The sequence below is a fragment of the Giraffa tippelskirchi genome, chromosome 9, assembly GCF_054371585.1.
Source record: "Giraffa tippelskirchi isolate mGirTip1 chromosome 9, T2T-mGirTip1v1.2.pri, whole genome shotgun sequence".
NCBI classification, from domain to species: Eukaryota; Metazoa; Chordata; class Mammalia; order Artiodactyla; family Giraffidae; genus Giraffa; species Giraffa tippelskirchi.
The window spans coordinates 110,211,740-110,230,660 of NC_137283.1; the positions used below are offsets into that span (position 1 = coordinate 110,211,740).

Below are 18,921 nucleotides of genomic sequence, written 5' to 3' on the forward strand. Positions count from 1 at the left end.
CGTTGCACAAAGGTGGGGATACCCTTGTGAGTTTACAGTTGAATTGCTTTTTGAGCTTCTGAGGGTGAGGCTGCTTTGGAGGCAAGCAGATTTCCAGATGAGCAAGGGGAACAAACACTGTGACTCGAAACCTCAGAACTGGACTAGAAGTTGGGTCGCCGGGTCTCCTGTCCCCAGGCCAGTGTAATAAAATTGATGGCAAATAAATGCTACGTCTGAGAGGGTCAGTGGGCAGGACATGGTTCAGAATGATGAAGGTTTTGGTGGAGACAGCTGGTTGGTGTTTCTGTTTGAATCTGTCCTGACTTAATGGGGAGGGACTGCTCTCTATAGCCAAGTTTTTGGGTGTCAGAAGGCCTCTCGGGGCTGATGAAAATTGAGAAAGACTCCTTGGCTACTACCTGCTTGTTTAAATTCTTACGTGGTTTTCATGGCCCAGACATGCCATCTCTGGAAGAGTAACCCAGAAGGAAAACTCATATTCTGGTGCTGATATTTATGATTTTTATTGAGAAATTATATGGAATTACAGAATGGGGAAAATTAAATATATACCCTGAGGGTTGCATGAGGTCATAGATACAATGATTATCATTTTATAGATGAGAAAACTGGCTGAAAAGGATAAAGGGACACATTCAAGTTTGCAGAAGTGAGACCAGAGCTCATACTTCTGACCCCAGTCCTGTGCTTTTCCCTCCCCACCATGAAGCTGCGTGCTTAGTGCTTGAAGCTGATCTGGGACTTGAGCTTAAAATTGACCTGTCCTTGTCACTTTACGGTGGGCAGGGAAAGAGTTGGAGCAAGGCACACCATGTGATCCTTGCTAAGCCACATGGAAAGAGCCTCTTGAGATGGGTTTTCCTGTGTTGGCACCTGCCCCTTGCTGGTTCATTTCATCTTTCCACTTCGGTTTTGGAAAAGAATGTTTTTAGGAAATTACTGGTTGCTTTTTGTGCATTTAGTTTTTTGTTGTTGTCATTGTACTATCACAGGCAAGGAAGCTATGATAGAAAGTGGCTCATTACTCTTTCCAGAATATTTTGGTCCCAAGTTTGCATGCCTTTTCTCAGATTTCTAAGTGTTGATGTGTACTGGGTGAACAGGGACACCCTTGTCGTGACTGGAATTGTGTGCCTCTGTAGGGTTCTCCGCACATCCCCCAGAGGGCTTATTTTATTTCTAGGAAGAAGGAAGTGAGCTGTCATCAGATAATATGGCCCATAGTTCTACACAGTGCTGAATGGGGATGGAGCCCCATCCTTAGAGAGGTCCCCATCCTCTGGAAGTCACCCCACTTGTCCTAACATCTGCTCCAGACTGACCACATGCTTATCATCCCTCTTTTGCATTTGAAATATTGTGACTCTATCTAGAAATTACTAGTTATGCAACAGAAAAGAGAGGTGACTTGTGTATGTGTCCCCACTAAATCTGGTGGATATCAGGTGGAATGGCTAAAAGAGGACATAGTAGAAATAAAGATGCCCTTTGGGTGTCTTGTCCTCCTCCCAGGGTGACTGAGGAGGTGGTCCTTTGGCCTTTGATCCTCTTCTCACCAGGGCCGTTTGGGCTCATTTCTGACCATGAAGGGCTCTGGGACTGTGGTGGTTGATATGTGACCCTGGATCCACGAAGAGGTCAGCTGCCCTGTGCATCCTGCTTTGTTGTGGGTGTGAGAGGTCGTTGCCTGTCTACACTGGAAAAGTGGAAAGGATAACAGATCTACTTACATATTATGTGGCTAGTAAAGCTTGTTAAATTGGACGAGGACATTGAAATCCTTCCAGGCTTTGGCTGAGTGCTTGATGAATCTAATTAGCAGGTGTCCAATAGATGACCTGGAGTTGTTATTTGACAGCGTGTGGCCATGAACCAGAAGAGCCTACTCTGTTAAAATGCTTTAAGTTTTTGAATGAATAATACATTTGTAAGATTCTAAATCCAAAAGGTAGGAAAAGTTATCTCACAGAATCTCCTTTGACTCCTGTCCCTCAGTCATGGAGCTTCTCCTTGTCAGACCACCACCATTACCAGTTTCTTGGGTATTCCAAAGATGTTCTGTGATTCAGTAGGGTGAAACAAAAACATGATTTGTAATTAGCACATTGAGTTTAATGGGCTGAAACTGAAATTGTGCCTTGTGCCTGAAGTTTATTGGCATTTTCTAAGCACAATAAACATTTCCTGTTCTTATACGTATTAGCTAACTGTTGGTGTTGGGGTGCCTACCACAATGCATGAAACATCAAAAGACATGACAGAAACTTGAACTGTTGGTTGCTGCCCCTGAGGAGGGGAACTCGACGGCTGGGGCTCAAGTATGGGATCCTTTGTGCACTTTCATCTTGCTGAGTATGTGTATGCCCACCTGTGTTCTTCTTGTATTATCAAGGCCATTTGAGTCCACAGGTCCATTCAAGAGCCTAGGTGACCAACCAGGTGTCTTGGTTGAGTGATGTTGTTCATATCTTGGTTTATTTATTTTAGCCAGCATCAGAATAGTCCCTATGGAACTTATTTGAATTTAATTCAAAACTGTTACTGAGGGCTGATAGGCATTTTGCTTTGCTCAGTAGGGCGTGGACAGATGCGTTGGCCATGCTGGGTTGCATCCTGCACACTGTTCACTAGAACTTTCTGCAGTGACGGTAATGGTCTCTGTCTGCATTGCCTAGTGTGGTAACCACTAGCCACCTGTGGCTATTGAACACTTGAAATGTGGCTGGTGCTACTGAAGGAGCAAATTGTTTATTTTCCTTACTTTTGATTAAATGTAGATAGCCACGTGTGGCTTGGGCACGGTTTCGGCTAGGACAGCTGTAGGAGCATGCTGTAGGTTCTGAGGCAGGTGATTTTCCAGACCCCTGTTGGAATGGCTGGGCCCTAACTTTGCAATGAACACTATTCCAAAACCTTAAACTCCTTTATTTGCAAGTGGATTCCCGCTCTCCCCCATAGAAACAATGTTAGGGACCGAGTCTCTGGGCCCACTAGAAGAGCGCTGTCTTGCCAGACGTGGCAGGTGCCTCATGGACCTCATAGCCTTGATGCTGCTGAAGTTTTTCAGATGCGTCTGAAGTTGTTTCTGTGGGGAGATGCAGGCCGTTTCTCCTCTTACCTTCTGGCTCTGAGTGCCTTTTTTCAAGGGGGGCCTAGGGACAGTCCTGGGATGCTTCCAGAATGGGTATGTTTACTCCCTTGGGGAGTAGTCTCCTCCTGCACCCTCCCCCTCCCATATCATCTCCTAATCGTACCTTCTATCTTCTAGCCTTGAGTTTTCCATCTGGGGCCAGGGAGTTCAGAAATAGCAAGTCTGAGCAAAGCCCACCCTTTCCTTTTTCATATATCCTTAGGTTAAGCCTCCTTTTCCCCCTTTATCCTGACTCTGGAAGTCCTGGCCCTGTGGTGGAACTCAGAGCTACCCCTTTCCGCGAGGTGGTGGTCAGCTGTGGTCCTGCTGCCCCTGCCTTGGACCCTGGGCCCATCCCCAGGTGGTGGACTGGGATCGTGCCAAGGGCTTTAGGTCACCCTGGGCCTCTGTCCCCTCATACTCCCCACCCTCTGAGGTCAGTTTCTGTGCCTGGTGGAGGCTGTAGCTGAGGGTCTGGGGAAGAGGTGACAGACTCAGAGTTCCCTCCCCGAAGTGTCCCCAAGCTGTGCAGTGATGACATCGGGGGTCTGGGATCCTCACTCTGGTCCTCTGCTAAGAGCTCTGACATTGAACTTAGCCCGTACCCACATGTGCTTCAGTTTCTAATCTGTCCAGCAGGCTGGCTCAGAGATCCCCCAACTCCGCACACCCCTGTTGGCCGCTACTGTTCAGTGCGGGGAAGTGGGGACTGAGGGAGAGCCTCCCCTGGCCACTAGGCCTGCCTGGGGGCGTCCCCTCCCCACCAGCTCTCAGCGAGAGGGTTTCCACCTCGGAGGTGGGAGGTGTCCCAACTGCTGCTGACAACAGTGTTCCCGGGCTGCACCAGGGAGCCCAAGGTTCCCGTGGTCCCTGTTCTCAGGGAAGGATGTCAGGGCCTGCCTTTGTGCACCCTTTGTTTAAGAAAGGGAAGGGCCATCAGGAGAACTTGGATTTGGGTCCAAGACTGGAATGCTGGAATGTTGCAGCCGTGGGCTCCCAGTCAGCTTTGATTCCTGCACGCCTGCATTGCCCCCAAGTGCGGTGTGCAGCCCGCCGCTTTATACCAGGGCTCTGTGCGTGAGCCAGGCTGCAGCAGTCATCGCAGCAGCGTCCCCACTGTGCCATGGGTAACCTTTATTTCCCCTCTCTGGGTTTTTGCTCTGATCCCTTTGTCCCATCACAAACAAGCACTCGGGGTCTGGTGTGAGGCTGCGCGTAGACACTGCCTTCTTTATGCTGTTAATCTCTGTTTGATGTCACATATTCAGCCAGCAGTGGCATTTGCCTGCCTGTTCATCGAAAGCCTCTTCTTCTTTGTCACTTGCGGGAAGAGCTGAATGCCCGTTATGCCCCAGTCAGCCCCATGGGATTATCCGCCACAATGGGCCTGCCAGCCAGATTAAAGCGTGCCGTCGCCAGCGGCTGCCTGGGTCATCAGTTCAGACTCTGCGTCTCTGGCCAGGTTCTAAGGTGGGTGGAGCCTGCCGGGCAGCCTCTCATTCTGGAGTGGCTCCCATAAAGCCGCTGCTGGTTGCTCCTTGATGAGTTAGTCCATGTTGCCTCCTTTCTTGATTTCTCTCTCAGGTGCCTGTTTTATGCTGCTCTGCGTCAGCGCCTGGCACTTAGAAGGAAGACGCTCAGCCTCTGTGGAGTGGGTGGATGTGCCCCTGATTGACACAAGTCAGGAACCTTAAGCATAAGGCAAAAGGTTGTAGTGTTTCCCACTCTGATGTGCAGAAAACTCTTCTCCCCTAGAGATTCTGATGGAGTTGGTCTAACAGGAGACCAAGAACTCTGCATTTTAAGCATGCATTCAGGTGATTCCTTTTCAGGTAATCAGCATCCAGAAAGCAGTGTCCCAGCGGCTGGGTTCAGAAGGTTCCGGGTGGGACATGCTGGAACAGCTTGGATGCTTTCCACTTTTCTACCAGACAAGCAAGTAGGTTTCCTCCAACAGGCTGGCTCAAATCTGTTCTGTTCATAGTGGCTGCCATCTTGAGGTCATGCTCAGCTTGCTGGGGAGGGCCACAGTTATAAACCAGTGGTGTCCTCCATAGGTGCAGTGGGAGTGGTGGCCTAGGAACACGCATGGGCCATCTCAGTGGCCTGGACACAGTCTGGATCCTGAGCTGGCATGGTCCATTAACATTAACATGGCTGGTAGGCCAGCTAAGATGCAGGCTGTGATGAATCCATATAATCCTTGGTTACCTTTCTCTCCCCTTAAGATTTTAGTAGATATAGAAAGCAGCCGATGATGTACAGAAGGTTTAGTGTATAGTGGGGAGAGCAGAGATTCTGGTACCAGCTCAAAGCCTGTCTTTACCACTCAACTGTTACGTGACGTTGGTGATTTAACTCTGTGCGTTAACGTATCCATCTGTAAAAAGGGAATAACAGTACCTACCTCATAAGGTGGCTGTCGGGATTAAATGAGGTAAAATGCATAGAGCACTTAGAGTGCCTGGCACATAGTGAGGACAATCCATGCTGGAGCTGTTATTATGAGCTTATCGTGGTTCCTAAGTACAGAAAAATTTTCAACTTTTTGGAGAAGGGAACTTGGGGTCTGAGATGCTCTCTGGTGGCAGGGCTGTGAAATTCACACAAGAGGAAGGCCCATCTGAATACCACAAGAGCATGTACTTCTTCCTCTTGTAAAAGGGTCGAAAGATGTAAGCTCATGCCTTCTGACAACTGATTCCTGCCTGTGGAGCAGTGGGAGATAGTTCACTGAGATGCCAAGTGGATAGATACTGATTTTTGCTTAAAGTTTTAAAAAGGATGAGTTCAGTCAGATTGCGTGGGGAGAGAGCACGCTAACTGGTCCCAGTTTCAAAGGCAATTGCTGGCAGCACTAACGATACACCACACAGAGCCAGCAGTATTCGAGCCTTTACGAGCTGGCGTTCCTGTAAATTCTAACCAGCTCTGCAGCTCGGCAAAGCCCCCAGGGCAGCTCCAGCCACAGATGGGCCCACAGAAGACTCACGCTTCCCAGTTATCCTACTAGTTTTCACCTAAGTGACATTTAATAAGCTCCTGCTATGTGCCTAACCTTGTGCTGGGTATTGTGGGGGATACAGAAGATGTGGCCTGTACCACGATGCACTCAGCTTTGGTCAAGTAGATATGCCTAATATTTATCAAATTTTATAAACTCTTTCCCTATCCTGTGCACTGCCTGCACAGCAGGAAACTTCGAATGCCTTCTTTGGTGTCTGCCACACAGGACAGCGTGGCTGAGATATGCATTTGTAGCAGGCAGTCTGTGAAGAGGCCACACAGGTCCTCTGGACACACTGCAGACCATGGGTCAGGCAGGCTCGGGTGAGACCTAGGCTGGACATGCGGTAGATGTCACAGAGGAGAGGCGCACACAGCCTGTACTCAGACAAGTACCCCGTTTTGGTAGAGTGGGGGTCTGCAGAGGGCTGAGATCAGGATGGTGGTGGCTACCAGGTGCCGGCTTTGGGCGCTGTGGAGGGGCTCTGAGTAGGAGAGTGACGTGAGCAGTGCAGAGCAGGAGTAAGGCAGATGGTCGGGTGGGCTGCCTTATAGGAGATACAGAGAGGTAGGGGTGGGGGACAGGATAAGCAAGGGGGGCAGCAGTGCAGTTGTGGCCTGGCCCACTGTGAGCTCCTGACTGCGGGGCGCCACAGAGACCCGAGAGAGATCGGCCTGGCTGACGACTCCAAGAAACTCAGCACGCACGTTATCTATGGTGAGCGATGCAGGTTTTCTTACCCACCGGTCAACCTTTCTTGTGTTTTACAGATTCAGCCAGTTATTGAAAAAACCTTTCCATTTTCTAAAGTTCCAGAAGCCTTCCTGAAGGTAGAAAGGGGACACGCACGAGGAAAGACCGTCATTAATGTTGTTTAAATAAACATTCAGTTTGGTGATTGTTGGCTCTCTTACTCGGTGAGTGCCTGCAGGCCCCAGCTTTTTTCTAGCCACCCCTTTCCAGATGAGACTGCAAGTTCCATGATATAAATGTAAAAAACACACCCCTTCTTGCCAGTAATTTTCCATCTTCTGAGCCGGGCATAGAGATTTTATAGCCACGCTCCCACCCTCGGCCATCACCTTGCCCTGCCCAGGGCTTTCTCCTGTCACCTGCCACGCCTGCCCATCTGCCAAGCTCTCTCTGTGCCAAGCGCAAGGGACACACACGTAAGTAAGGATACAGTATGAAAACATCCGCGCTTAGGTTTGTCTGTAAAGTCCGTGGAAATTGTCTGTTGCTTTCTTTCACAGTACATTTGCAAATTGTTGTGGCACTTTCTGTTCTAGTAGCTCAAACTGTTTCACCGTCTTAATGTTTGTGAGAGATTTAAAACTTCCAGTGTGTGGAGGAGTGGCAGCATGAAGCACTTACTAAAGCTTCTAGACTCATCAGTGAGCACTTTTCAGAGTGGCCAGGGTTTCCTTCGATCTTTATTCCTGTGCTCTAGGGCAGTCCTCACAGCCCTCAGAGTTCTGAATCTCTTAGGGGCATATATAAAAGTCTAGCTGGTGATTTGGTTCATTCCTCTCTCAGAGAATGAAAGGAGATGTTAGCGTTTCTAACTTCTTAAAACCCTTACTTTTGTACATAAGAGACCTAGTCCTCTTTCAGCAATGGAAACATGCTTCTCTGGGACCTCTTCTGTGGAAATGACAACCCTTCCACTGGGGCCCAGGGTTCTCCACTTTGACCTGACCAGTAAGCCCGCTGTGGCTGTTGAGTCTCTAGTCTGTGCCCTCCCGTCATTGGCGATAAGTGTCTGTTTCCTGCTGTGCTGCTGCTCCTCATCATTGCTCCTCAGCCGCTCCTCAGCCGCTAGTGTTCAGTTTCTGACAGAGACCTGGGTGAGTGGCTTTCTCCTCAGTTTCTTCCCGCTAGACACTCATTTGTAGTGTGTCGGATAAGGGCTCTTCTCTAGAATTACTGTTCCCACCAGTACAAATTCACCTCAGGAGAAAGAGGTTCTTCCAGCTGTAAATAAGCCACTTTTGACTTCTCCGAACAACGTCAGCCCTGTTGCCTTGAGGGCTCCCAGGTGGTAGTGAGGGGGCATCTCCACTCAGAAGAGTGGCGTGTGCCCCTTTTACCACCGAGTCTGAAGTGAGGGCAGCCAGAAATCTCTCTCTGCCCTTAATCCAGCAGCTCTGAAGCCCACCATGTCATGATCAGACATTTATTTCTGATCTGCTCCTGACCCTCTTCGAAGTATTTGGAGAGCTCCTGAATGGATCCTCTCAGATTTTATCAATACAGTTAACCAAAAACAAGTTTATTTGAGAGAGAAATTCCACACACACTAGCTGGTCCTACCCCCGCTGTACTGTATGTAGTGAGATGCATGAAGGCCTAAGGCCAGCACTGTGCACCCGAAAACAGGACAGACGTGGCGGCCGCTATCGGACACGTGCGAGCAGACTTTTAAATACCGCAGGGTAAACTACTGATAACCATCATTGCCCACCACAGACTCCAGAGGCTCAGCATTTACAACTGGAAGCAGACTGGAGTAGATGAAAGGAAACGAGATACGTGACAGGAGCAACAGTATTCAGTGACGAGGACGACTTGGCCAGTGAGTGTACAGTGAGCGGCTCAGCATTTTCAGTCTTCACTGAAATACTCACTGCAGTTTAGGGTTCTTAGTCCCAAGATTCAGTCAACAGGGATTGCTTATAGCCTCCTTCCCTCTTCTTTCTGAAGAGAACCACTGGTCATCCTCTTGAGCCTTCCACACCTCAAGTGTCTGCTTCCTGAAGTAAGTGACGGGAGGCTTCCCCCAGTGGTCAGAGCAGCTGTAGGGCCTCCCAGGGAAGGCAGCCCCGTGCAGGCCTCACGCCAGTGCAACTGGTTAGCATGGGGTGGGGGGTGGGGAGTGGGGGGGACCTGGGCTAAAAGATCCGAGTTGAGCAAAGGCCTGCTTAACACTGCAGAACTAGCTGTAGGCGAGTGAGGATGGGCTAATAGATTAGCTCATGATCATACTGTTTCAGTAGATGCACAGGAAAAGTATCAGCACTCACATGTGACAGTCTAGAGCGGCCCACAGGTGAGTGGGAATAATGCAGATCCTGCTAATAAATGTTAGTGGACGTGGACATGATATCTTTGTAAATTTGCTAATTTTTAATATTAACAGAAACATACTTGGTTTATACTTAGTTCCTTAAAATATGTCTGAACAGCTAAGGCTTTCCCCACTTTACAGCATAATTAATGAGTCCAGAAAACAGAGGGTCAGGGACCAAAATTACAGGCCTAATAAATGATTTCTTCTCAGATGCTGAAGCGTCTCCTACCTTACAAACTTGAGCTTCTGTCCTTCCCTTAAAAGTGTACAGGACTTGTAGGCCTGCAAGGTTGGTAAGTTTGTTCCTGTTCTCTATCTCTGGAAATAATTTAAAATGTACATCGTCGCTTAAGGTCTTAGTATAACTTTTTCCAAAAAGCACCCTAAAGCTGCTAAGGAGGCAACCTGTTTAAGCAGCTCCTGAAAAGAAAGGGAAGAAACAAGAGGACAGATGATTGGTTTAAAATGATCACAGTCTTTGGATAAGATGAGAGGTTGTCCTGGTCACAGGAACGTGATTCAAGAGAGACTTTAGAGTTGTTGAAGGAGCAGGTCTACTCTCTTCTTTGCACTTCCAGCAGCAGGCCTTTTTTTCTTTCTTTCTGTTTAAGTAAGGTAGCTCTAAGACCTCCAGAAATATTCTTCCTGTGTTCTTTATTCAGGTCTACAGGACCATGGCTTCCCACACTTGTGTTAACTTCTCTTTGCTGACAGTGTTGAGGATAAGGTGATTTTGATCATACTGTGTACCCCCTGAAAGAAAGAAAAGGAAATGTGCCCATGTGAAGGAGCTGTAGCAAGACAGTTTATCACAACACTGGGGTAACAAGAGTAAACAAGGTGTAAAACTACGTGCCTTAAGGAAACCAAACAGGAGGAAAGCCCAGAACTGCCTCCAAGGACTAAGAGGCTCCACCCACTGGGGGTGATGTGTTAAAGCCCCATCAGAGGACATCAGCAGCTCCATACTGATGTCCTACCTCCCTGGGCTCCTTTTCCTACTCAAGTCTTATGAGTGACCATGAGCTAGCTTTTAAGATCTGTGAAGCCGGGGGGAACAGGAAAGAAGCTAGAGATGGGAAAGGAGCAGAGATGGTGACAAATATTCAGTGGAGGGATCATGGATTTTAGATAGCAGCGGAAGAAAGCAGGCAGGCCTCAGCAGTGGAATGGTCATCAGGACAAATTTTGCATCAACAGTGAACAGTGTTTGAGTGACACCTGGAAGTATAGTAGACAGAACAGCATTTCTACTTCTGGGAACCCACAGGCTGTGGTGCATAAAAACTCACAGCATTTAATATGCTGAGTTCCACTGAACTGTAAAACCAATACAGTTTCCATAAGCTCCCTTTCACCAGAGTATTTGCCAAAGGTACCTACTAGATATTTTAGATTCTTTAGTGTTAAAAATAGCGTCATAGCCTCTACTTTCAATGGAGAAGTATCATGGACAAAAGAAAGGCTCATGTGGTTTTTTTTCCCTAGTGTGGCGTAAACATCCTTTCAGGTACTTTTCTGCAGAAGCCTCTGTACCAATTGTTATAGCACCTAGGGCTCTGTCAGAATTAAAATCTGCTCATCTCAATGCAGGGTAAGTGTGACTGGTATTGAAATCATACTGCAGCCTTAAGCCAAGAGGAATCAAACATTCTTATTGTCTTTTAAAACCTCCAAAAGGTCTGAAAAGTTACATAATAGGTTTTGATAGGGAAGAAAATCATGTCTTGTGCCCCTCTTGTAAGAAACTGATTTATCATCATGATAACTGAGCACCTCTGCAAAGCTAGATATAGGACAGAATACAAAGGCAAGGTGCCCTGGGCTTTTTATGCTTAAGTTTGCAGTGAGATAAAGTTACCACCACCACAAATCCTACCGTCTCCACTGAGGCACGCACACTGTACTCCATTGAAATGTCAGGAAGTATTATCTTAAGGTCACAATGCACTTTTTCATTCTTCAAGATTATAGTATCTTAAACATACTTTCTGTGCATATCATGATTCTAGAGTTATGACAACTAGAAAGTTCTTGAAAAATAATTTGATTCATTCTTCTGCCTTTGGGGAGAATTAAAATCATCCTAAACTTTGATGTTTTTAAAATTAGCATGAATCAGCTTACACTGTTGTCATGTCTTTGGTCTGAAATAATATATATAGATGTCTGTCAAAATATCAGGAGATGGGTTAAAAGGAATAAATCTTTTAGTATTAGTAGGTAACAAATGGTCAACAACTGTAGCCAAGGAAAGTCAGTCTCCTATGCAGTGCCCTGAAGAGAGCTGTATTTCTGTCCCGTCTGCACAGGATGTGGGTTTGTGGCCCTGCTCTGTCTTGTCCACAAGATGGCATCATTCTCCCACATTCGGAGACATTTAAACCCAGTTGAACAAGATAGCAAGGGACTACTGCAGCTATCGTGCTTGACACGCAGAGAGGTCACAAATAGACCAGAACAGTATCCTTATTCCAAAGGCATTGGACTAATTTGTGTTGCATTTTAGGAAGTGACCTTGGAGCTTTAAAGCGAAGCCCCTAAGGAGAAAGTTCCTGAAGCCCCACAGTCCTTTTCAGAGTCAAGACTAAAAGCCAGGTATCCTTACTCCTGGTCAGCTGCCAGCATAGCAAGTGGGGAAAATCCCATATGCTTGGAGCTTCCAGAGTGTAAGCTCTCTGAAGCCAAGGCACTGTCCTTTCCCGCCCCACCACTGTGGTATCCCCAGTGTCTGGCACAGAGCTGGTCACATAGTGGGTAAGTGGGTACCCAACAAGTACATGTTAAAAGAATAAAAGAAATGCTCTAAGAGACTAGCTCAGAAAGATCACAATGACCTTAACCCTCGACACAGGAAGCAGATCACATTGTAAGAAGCACTGGTCCATATTTTCCTCCACATCTGTGTTTCCAATTTAGTCACATTTCTTTGGCTTCTCTGGAGGTGTTGAAACTATCTTGTATAGACTGAGGAGCTCCAGTTTAACAAGTTGATCCAAATAAGAATTAAAATAGTGACTCTTTAACAGTTTGAACCTCAGGCTGATCATGTATAAAATGGGTATCTTACTTGTGTACATACTGACAAGTCTGTTGTACCAGCCTACAATGCATTCGTCTCCTGCTTGTATTTTATACAAGGTACAGTGGTGGGCCCCATTCAGCCTGGAGTCAGACATTGATTAGTTTTGCTCGGTAAGTGTAGTGCCCTGCCTCCACCTCAGTGAACTCGGTTTGCCTCTGAGCACCTTTTGCTCCTCTGAGTCTCTGTGACCTCAGACCCCATTGTGAGGTGGCTTGACCACTCTCCCCACCTGCAGATCAGAATCAGTGGCCACCAAAGCCCCCGATGGAAAAATGTTCAGGCTTATCTCCATTTTCCACAAGTTATTTTAAAACTCAGCTACAAGCTATTTCTTTAATCCTATGTCTTAATTTTTAATGACAGCTGTGGTCTAGAGACCTGACTCAAGTAAAACTGAGCCAACTTTCTAGCCACAATTTAAAACTGTGTGTGTGGTATATAGTACAGTTCCACTAAATTTACAATCACCACCACACTGGTTTCTTGATACGGAATAGAGTCTCCATTAATAATTTAAAGCAAAATTACCCCATATGACACGAATAAAATGCACTGTCTTCATTTGCTTGTCAACAGCAACAAGAGTTTACTAAATCCCCATGTCTACATTTGGTAAGGTTTTTTTGCTTTATTTTAAAATTATCATCAGTAGTCCTCCCAGACAGGCAGCATGGGCATTATTCGCAACCCTGTCAGACATGCAGGGTTCTAACCCAGACCACCTGAATCAGGACCTCTGAGGGCGGGGTACCAGCAATCTGTGTTTTAACAGCCCCTGCAGGAGATTCTGATTCAGATAAAGTTGGGAAACCACTCGCCTAAAGAAATGTATTTGGTCTTCCCCAAGCACCATCAATCAGTTCACTCTGGAGTAACTTCACTGAACAAATGTTCAGTTGAAATCTCTTTGGCTGTGTTGGTGTTTGTTTTAATTCCTTTTCAGTCTTAGATTTCGGGTTACATGCATCATCAGCTATACAGACTGAGACCATAGCCTTTTAACTTGTGATTTTTAGTCTGTTGTAATAAATGGTTTAAAGTGGGCCCATGTCCAGATTCCACCTCAGCACTGTGGGTGTGGCCAGACTGACTAACCCCTCTGAACCTCAGTTCTGAGGGGCTGTAAAATGGGGAGAGGAGGGATAACACAGGCCTCTTAGGGCTGCTGTGAAGATCACATGAGATGACGTGTGTACACTGAGGCTGGCACAACATAAGGGATCACTTACTATTAATAGTGCACTCGTTTTCAAAAGTAGAGCTTTTTAGTTAACTAAAGAAAGACACAACAAGGCAGATAGGAGAAATAATCCTTACCTTTGATATCTAAAATAATCCTTACCTTTGATATCTAAAACTAAATTTGGCTTAAGCTTGCTGTAGATCCTGCCGTCAGGCTTCATGCTCCAGAACTGACTGTCGGCGTTCTGTTCAAGTGCCAGGCCCAGCTTCGAGCCGGAGGTCACGAGGCTCCCCACGATGGTCAGGCAGCAGTCTTCCGCTATCTGCTCAGCGGAAGGGACAAGGCATCTTACACATGGAGGGACACACATGCAAGTACCACTGTAAGCAGTTCCCTGGTAAGCCGATTTTTAAAGTTATCTTAGTTCCCAGCTTCTTTATACATGAGTATTTCAGCTTTTAGCCGTGGTCATTGGGATCAAACAAATATTTATGCCCTTTGTTTCAAATGACATCAGTAATGGAACATTCTGTTTTTGTCCTTTCTAACAGACTTAAGCCCTTTGTGAGGTCGTCTGGCTTATTAGTAAGGGAAGCCTCAGGACACTAAAAGTGCCCATCGTCTACTTCTCCCCCCTAGAAATGACTATGATCTGCGTCTCTGGGTCTGTAGCTAACTCTCCCTAGGACGTATCTACCCCACTCAGCCTGAGCCTTCCAGCATATGACTGTATCTATAATTTTGAAGGCTGTTGTAGCACTGAAGTTGCTAAAAGGGCATTTTATTTTAAAACTTGGAATTCCATTTTTTGATTTCTCTTGTCTTCCTTCATGAGAAATGTCAAATTTTCTTAAAGAGGCATGCTATCCAAATATAGAGAGTGTAGAATGTGTGCAGTAGAGTGTGAGAGTGTGTTCTAATGCAAAAATCTTAAGGATTCTTCTATGAAGTGAATCTACCTTTAACATATAAACAGGGTATGGTAGTCATATTCATATGACATTCACACAAATTGATGTAGAAAATACTTTTGAAAAGTGTACTATTCCATGTTGAGATAAAAGGATTCTAATAATCTAGTACACTTTACTTTTTCTCACTGAACTAGTGAATTCAAAGTTGTTAAATATCACTGAAATGTTCATTAGAAATAACTGCTGGAAGATACCATTTCCCTGAATTAAGATAATTCACAGACAGAAGTTGGCTTTTTCAGTTCAGTTCAGTCGCTCAGTCATGTCTGACTCTGCGACCTCATGGACTGCAGCACTCCAGGCCTCCCTGTCCATCACCAACTCATGTCCATCACATCGGTAATGCCATCCAACCATCTCTTCCTCTGTCGTCCCCTTCTCCTGCCTTCAATCTTTGCCAGCATCAGGGTCTTTTCCAGTGAGTCATTTCTTCATGTCAGGTGGCCAAAGTATTGGAGTTTCAGCTTCAGCATCAGTCCTTCCAATGAATATTCAGGACTGATTTCCTTTAGGATGGACTGGTTGGCTCTCCTTGCAGTCCAAGGGACTCTCAAGAGTCTTCTCCAACACCACAGTTCAAAAGCATCAATTCTTTGGTGCTCAGTTTTCTTTATAGTCCAACTCTCACATATACATGACTACTGGAAAAACCATAGCTTTGACTAGATGGATCTTTGTTGGGAAAGTAATGTCTCTGCTTTTTAATATGCTGTCTAGGTTGGTCATAGTTTTTCTAAGGAGTAAGCGTCTTTTAATTTCATGGCTGCAGTCACCATCTGCAGTGATTTTGGAGATGCCACTGTTTCCCTATCTATTTGCCGTGAAGTGATGGGACTGGGTGCCATAATCTTAGTTTTCTGAATATGGAGCTTTTAGGCCAACGTTTTCACTCTCCTCTTTCACTTTCATCAAGGCTCCTTAGTTCTTCATTTTCTGCCATAAGGGTGGTGTCATCTGCACATCTGAGGTTATTGATATTTCTCCCGGCAATGTTGATTCCAGCTTATGCTTCTTCCAGCCCAGTGTTTCTCATGATGTACTCTGCATTTAAGTTAAATAAGCAGGGTGACAATATACAGCCTTGACGTACTCCTTTCTCTATTTGGAACCAGTCTGTTGTTTCATGTCCAGTTCTAACTGTTACTTCCTGACCTGCATACAGGTTTCTCAGGAGGCAGGTCAGGTGGTCTGGTATTCCTATCTCTTAAAGAATTTTCCACAGTTTGTTGTGATCCACACAGTCAAAGGCTTTGGCATAGTCATAAAGCAGAAATAGATGTTTTCTTGGAATTCTCTTGCTTTTTTGATAATCCAGCAGATGTTGGCAATTTGATCTCTGGTTCCTCTGCCTTTTCTGAAACCAGCTTGAACAGATGGAAGTTCACAGTTACGTACTGTTGAAGCCTGGCTTAGAGAATTTTGAGCATTACTTTACTAGCATGTGAGATGAGTGCAATTGTGCGGTAGTTTGAGCATTCTTTGGCATTGCCTTTCTTTGGGATTGGAATGAAAACTAACCTTTTCTAGTCCTGTGGCCACTGCTGAGTTTTCCAAATTTGCTGGCATACTGAATGTAGCACTTTCACAGCATCATCTTTTAGGATTTGAAATAGCTCAACTGGAATTCCCTCACCACCACTAGCTTTGTTCGTAGTGATGCTTTCTAAGGCCCACTTGACTTCACATTCCAGGATGTCTGGCTCTAGGTGAGTGATCACACCATCATGATTATCTGGGTCGTGAAGATCTTTTTTGTATAGTTCTGTGTATTTTTGCCACCTCTTCTTAATATCTTCTGCTTCTGTTAGGTCCATACCATTTCTGTCCTTTATTGAGCCCATCTTTGCATGAAATGTTCCCTGGCTTTTTCAGTGCCTCTGTATTAGTTATTTCTGTTTCTTGTGCTCTTCTCTAAACGTCTGAAGGGTATACATCTGTTTACAGAAAGGATGATTCTCCCTCAAGCACAACAGACCTAGTTAACAAGCTGTCTTCCTTTCACAAGGCTGTATGCCTCTTGCTGACTCATGGGCACCAGGATTAAAAAAAAAAAAAAAAAATCAGGAGCAAACAGTCAAGCCCATAACATCAAAGAGTTAAAAAGAATATCTATCTACAATAGAAGCATGAGTTCTCTCATAAATCTTACTATGCTCAGCATTTAAATGTGCATTATGTTGGGAGAGATAGGAGGGAAATTACAAGGCACGACAATTAGGAAATGGAGTGTGTTGCACATGGGGTGGTATCTCCTCACTCTTCACCTAGTCTATGGGGTCCTCCAAAAAGGAGACCAAGAGTGATCTGTGCTGATAGTGATGGGGCTTAGAAGTTTATTTCTGTAACAAGAAAGTGAAAGAAAAATGGGAGAGCAACACAGATACTTCCTTCTTCCATTCTATTTCTGTATAAAAATCAAGTATAAAGGGTGTTTCTTGGATCAGTGCTAGATTTACTTCTTTTTTAGGTTCCTTGACTGTTTCTACCAGAGCTAAGAAGTATTTTCATGAAAAAAGTTCCAACTTATTTCCAAAAGAGCTCTGGAAATTGTGAAGTGCATCTGTTGGAAGAAAAATGCCCTTACATACCCTTGTCTAACCCCAAATCTCACCCTGCATTTGATGCATCCTTCTTGGTAAATCCAGATCTGGTCATCAGCACCGACATCCTCCATGACCTGTATTCTGAGAAGCTTCAGATCCTCTAGGTTTCCATTGGTTGACATGAATAACCCTGTTTCTTTGTTTCGAAGTCTAAAATAAATTCGTTTCTAGAAGATAAGAACCCAAGCGATAGTCACTTACATGCTGTATTTTAGAAGCACTGAACAAGCATCAACAGCAGGGGCAGAATCCAAAATGAGGCTGGATTAGGAATAACTGCTGTGTCAGAGTTTCAGAGGCTTTAGGATTTTCTCAATGAAGAGAGATTGACAGAATTTCAGAGTGCCTGGGGCTGGGAGCTGCCTATAGACAAGCCAGGGCTTGGGACATACCACGTTTTGATGTCGGATGTAATAACATTTCTGAAAGCAGTCATAACCTTTTTAACACCAGAAACATAGCCCAAATTCAGCAATTCTCAGGTGGTGGGGTGGGAGAGAAGCCAATTTCAAACTAACTGAAACTAAAAATTTAATTATATTTACAAAAAAAATTTCAGAGAAAAGTATTCGGAACACCCAGAAGAAGAAAATACCTGAACAAAAGGTCGTAGAGAACCTATTTGGTGACAGCCACTGAATTCATACCACTTAGGTACTTCTGCTGGTGACAGTAGGAACTGTCGGCCCCTATAATTGCCATATTCGTAAGTAACCCATCTGGAAAACAAAAGGAGATAACTGCAGTAAGTGGCAATGTCCATTTGACAATGAGCTCCAATTATATTTTCAGAATGTTTTGATTTTTAGGCTGAGCTTTTATATAATACTTCAAATATACATTGGGAGGATTAAAAAAAAAGGAAACTACCTTATTTTCAAAAACAGTTACGGTACCCATTTCTTGACAAATAGCAAATTCATGGTACATGAGTATTTATGCCCCAAAGTTCCACTCTTGAAGAGAAGTTGGTAGGTTTTTTTTTCCAGTACGGCAATGTGCTAGAGCTAGTCTTTTAGCAGGACAGCCCAGTACTTCCTGTGAGCTTTATATAAAACATCTTCAGTTGTAATAATAGACCTTTATTTAAATGGTTAATACTTGTAAAGTTCTTATACATAGTAAGTGTTCTATAAGGGTTAGATAAAAATAAATAGTAAAATTTTGTTTAAAATGAGAATTCTTCCTCAATGCAGAAAACTGCTAAAGACCTAAACTGCTCAGGTCTGTTCCACCCAGAAGTGCTGTGATACCCACGCATGAAGTACGGGTTCCAGCACAGACCAGCAGGCAAGCAACCTTCCTCTTGGGTTGATGTATTATATATCAAGGAAGAATGTTCTCTATTTTTAATCCCAGAACTCTAAAATGTTATCATCTTAGCCATTTTATCATAAAAACAAAATACTAATTTAAACCTGTTGGGGAAGAATGTCATGTATAACTCTACCACCCTGATAACCTGAATTTGTTTTTTAAATAGCCATAGTCCACTCCAATGTTTGATGCCTTCAGACTATACCTATTGTTTTGATGAGTGAAAGAAAAACACTTTCTTAAAAATATATTACACTGATAGTCCATATTCATTTTTTATGTCTTAATTTTAGAATTATTCAAAGCTGAGAAAAATCTTATGTTGACCTTTAATCGTTTAGCATATAGCATCTGTTGGTTACTCCTGGCTGAAGGAAAATCACAATCCTTACTCTAAAATTAAATGACTTGGTCTTTCAAAGGGATAAGCAAAATCAGTTCTTTTTCCTACTCACTAAAAAAAATAATAGATTTATTACAATGTTCACCTAGGAACTTTGAGAAATGTTAATGTTCTTACATTAAGTCAACTGAAAATCTGAATGAAGA

The 18,921-nt window shown here is 44.7% G+C and overlaps 2 protein-coding genes and 1 long non-coding RNA gene across 7 annotated transcripts in view; 1 reads left to right on the forward strand and 2 right to left on the reverse strand.

The window, feature by feature from the left end:
• Nucleotides 1–7,038, forward strand: part of RTN4IP1 (reticulon 4 interacting protein 1) — a 61,762-nt gene extending 54,724 nt beyond the window's left edge. For both annotated transcript variants that reach the window (XM_081526880.1, XM_081526879.1), the window contains exon 9: nucleotides 6,911–7,038. In XM_081526880.1, coding sequence (XP_081383006.1) covers nucleotides 6,911–7,018 — 108 coding nt within the window. In that variant the 3' untranslated portion in view covers nucleotides 7,019–7,038. The remainder of the gene's footprint in view (nucleotides 1–6,910) is intronic.
• Nucleotides 2,916–4,258, reverse strand: LOC145520470 (uncharacterized). The gene is made up of 2 exons (XR_014064488.1): nucleotides 3,258–4,258; nucleotides 2,916–3,088 (listed from the first exon to the last, which is right to left on the reverse strand). It is a non-coding gene; the product is annotated as an uncharacterized LOC145520470 (long non-coding RNA).
• Nucleotides 7,039–9,247: 2,209 nt separating the features above from the next.
• The window catches only part of CRYBG1 (crystallin beta-gamma domain containing 1), a 242,698-nt gene continuing 233,024 nt past the window's right edge, over nucleotides 9,248–18,921 (reverse strand). For all 4 annotated transcript variants that reach the window (XM_081526875.1, XM_081526873.1, XM_081526874.1 and 1 more), the window contains 4 exons: nucleotides 17,651–17,774; nucleotides 17,064–17,222; nucleotides 13,638–13,800; nucleotides 9,248–9,963 (listed from right to left, as the gene is read on the reverse strand). In XM_081526875.1, coding sequence (XP_081383001.1) covers nucleotides 9,875–9,963; nucleotides 13,638–13,800; nucleotides 17,064–17,222; nucleotides 17,651–17,774 — 535 coding nt within the window. In that variant the 3' untranslated portion in view covers nucleotides 9,248–9,874. The remainder of the gene's footprint in view (nucleotides 9,964–13,637; nucleotides 13,801–17,063; nucleotides 17,223–17,650; nucleotides 17,775–18,921) is intronic.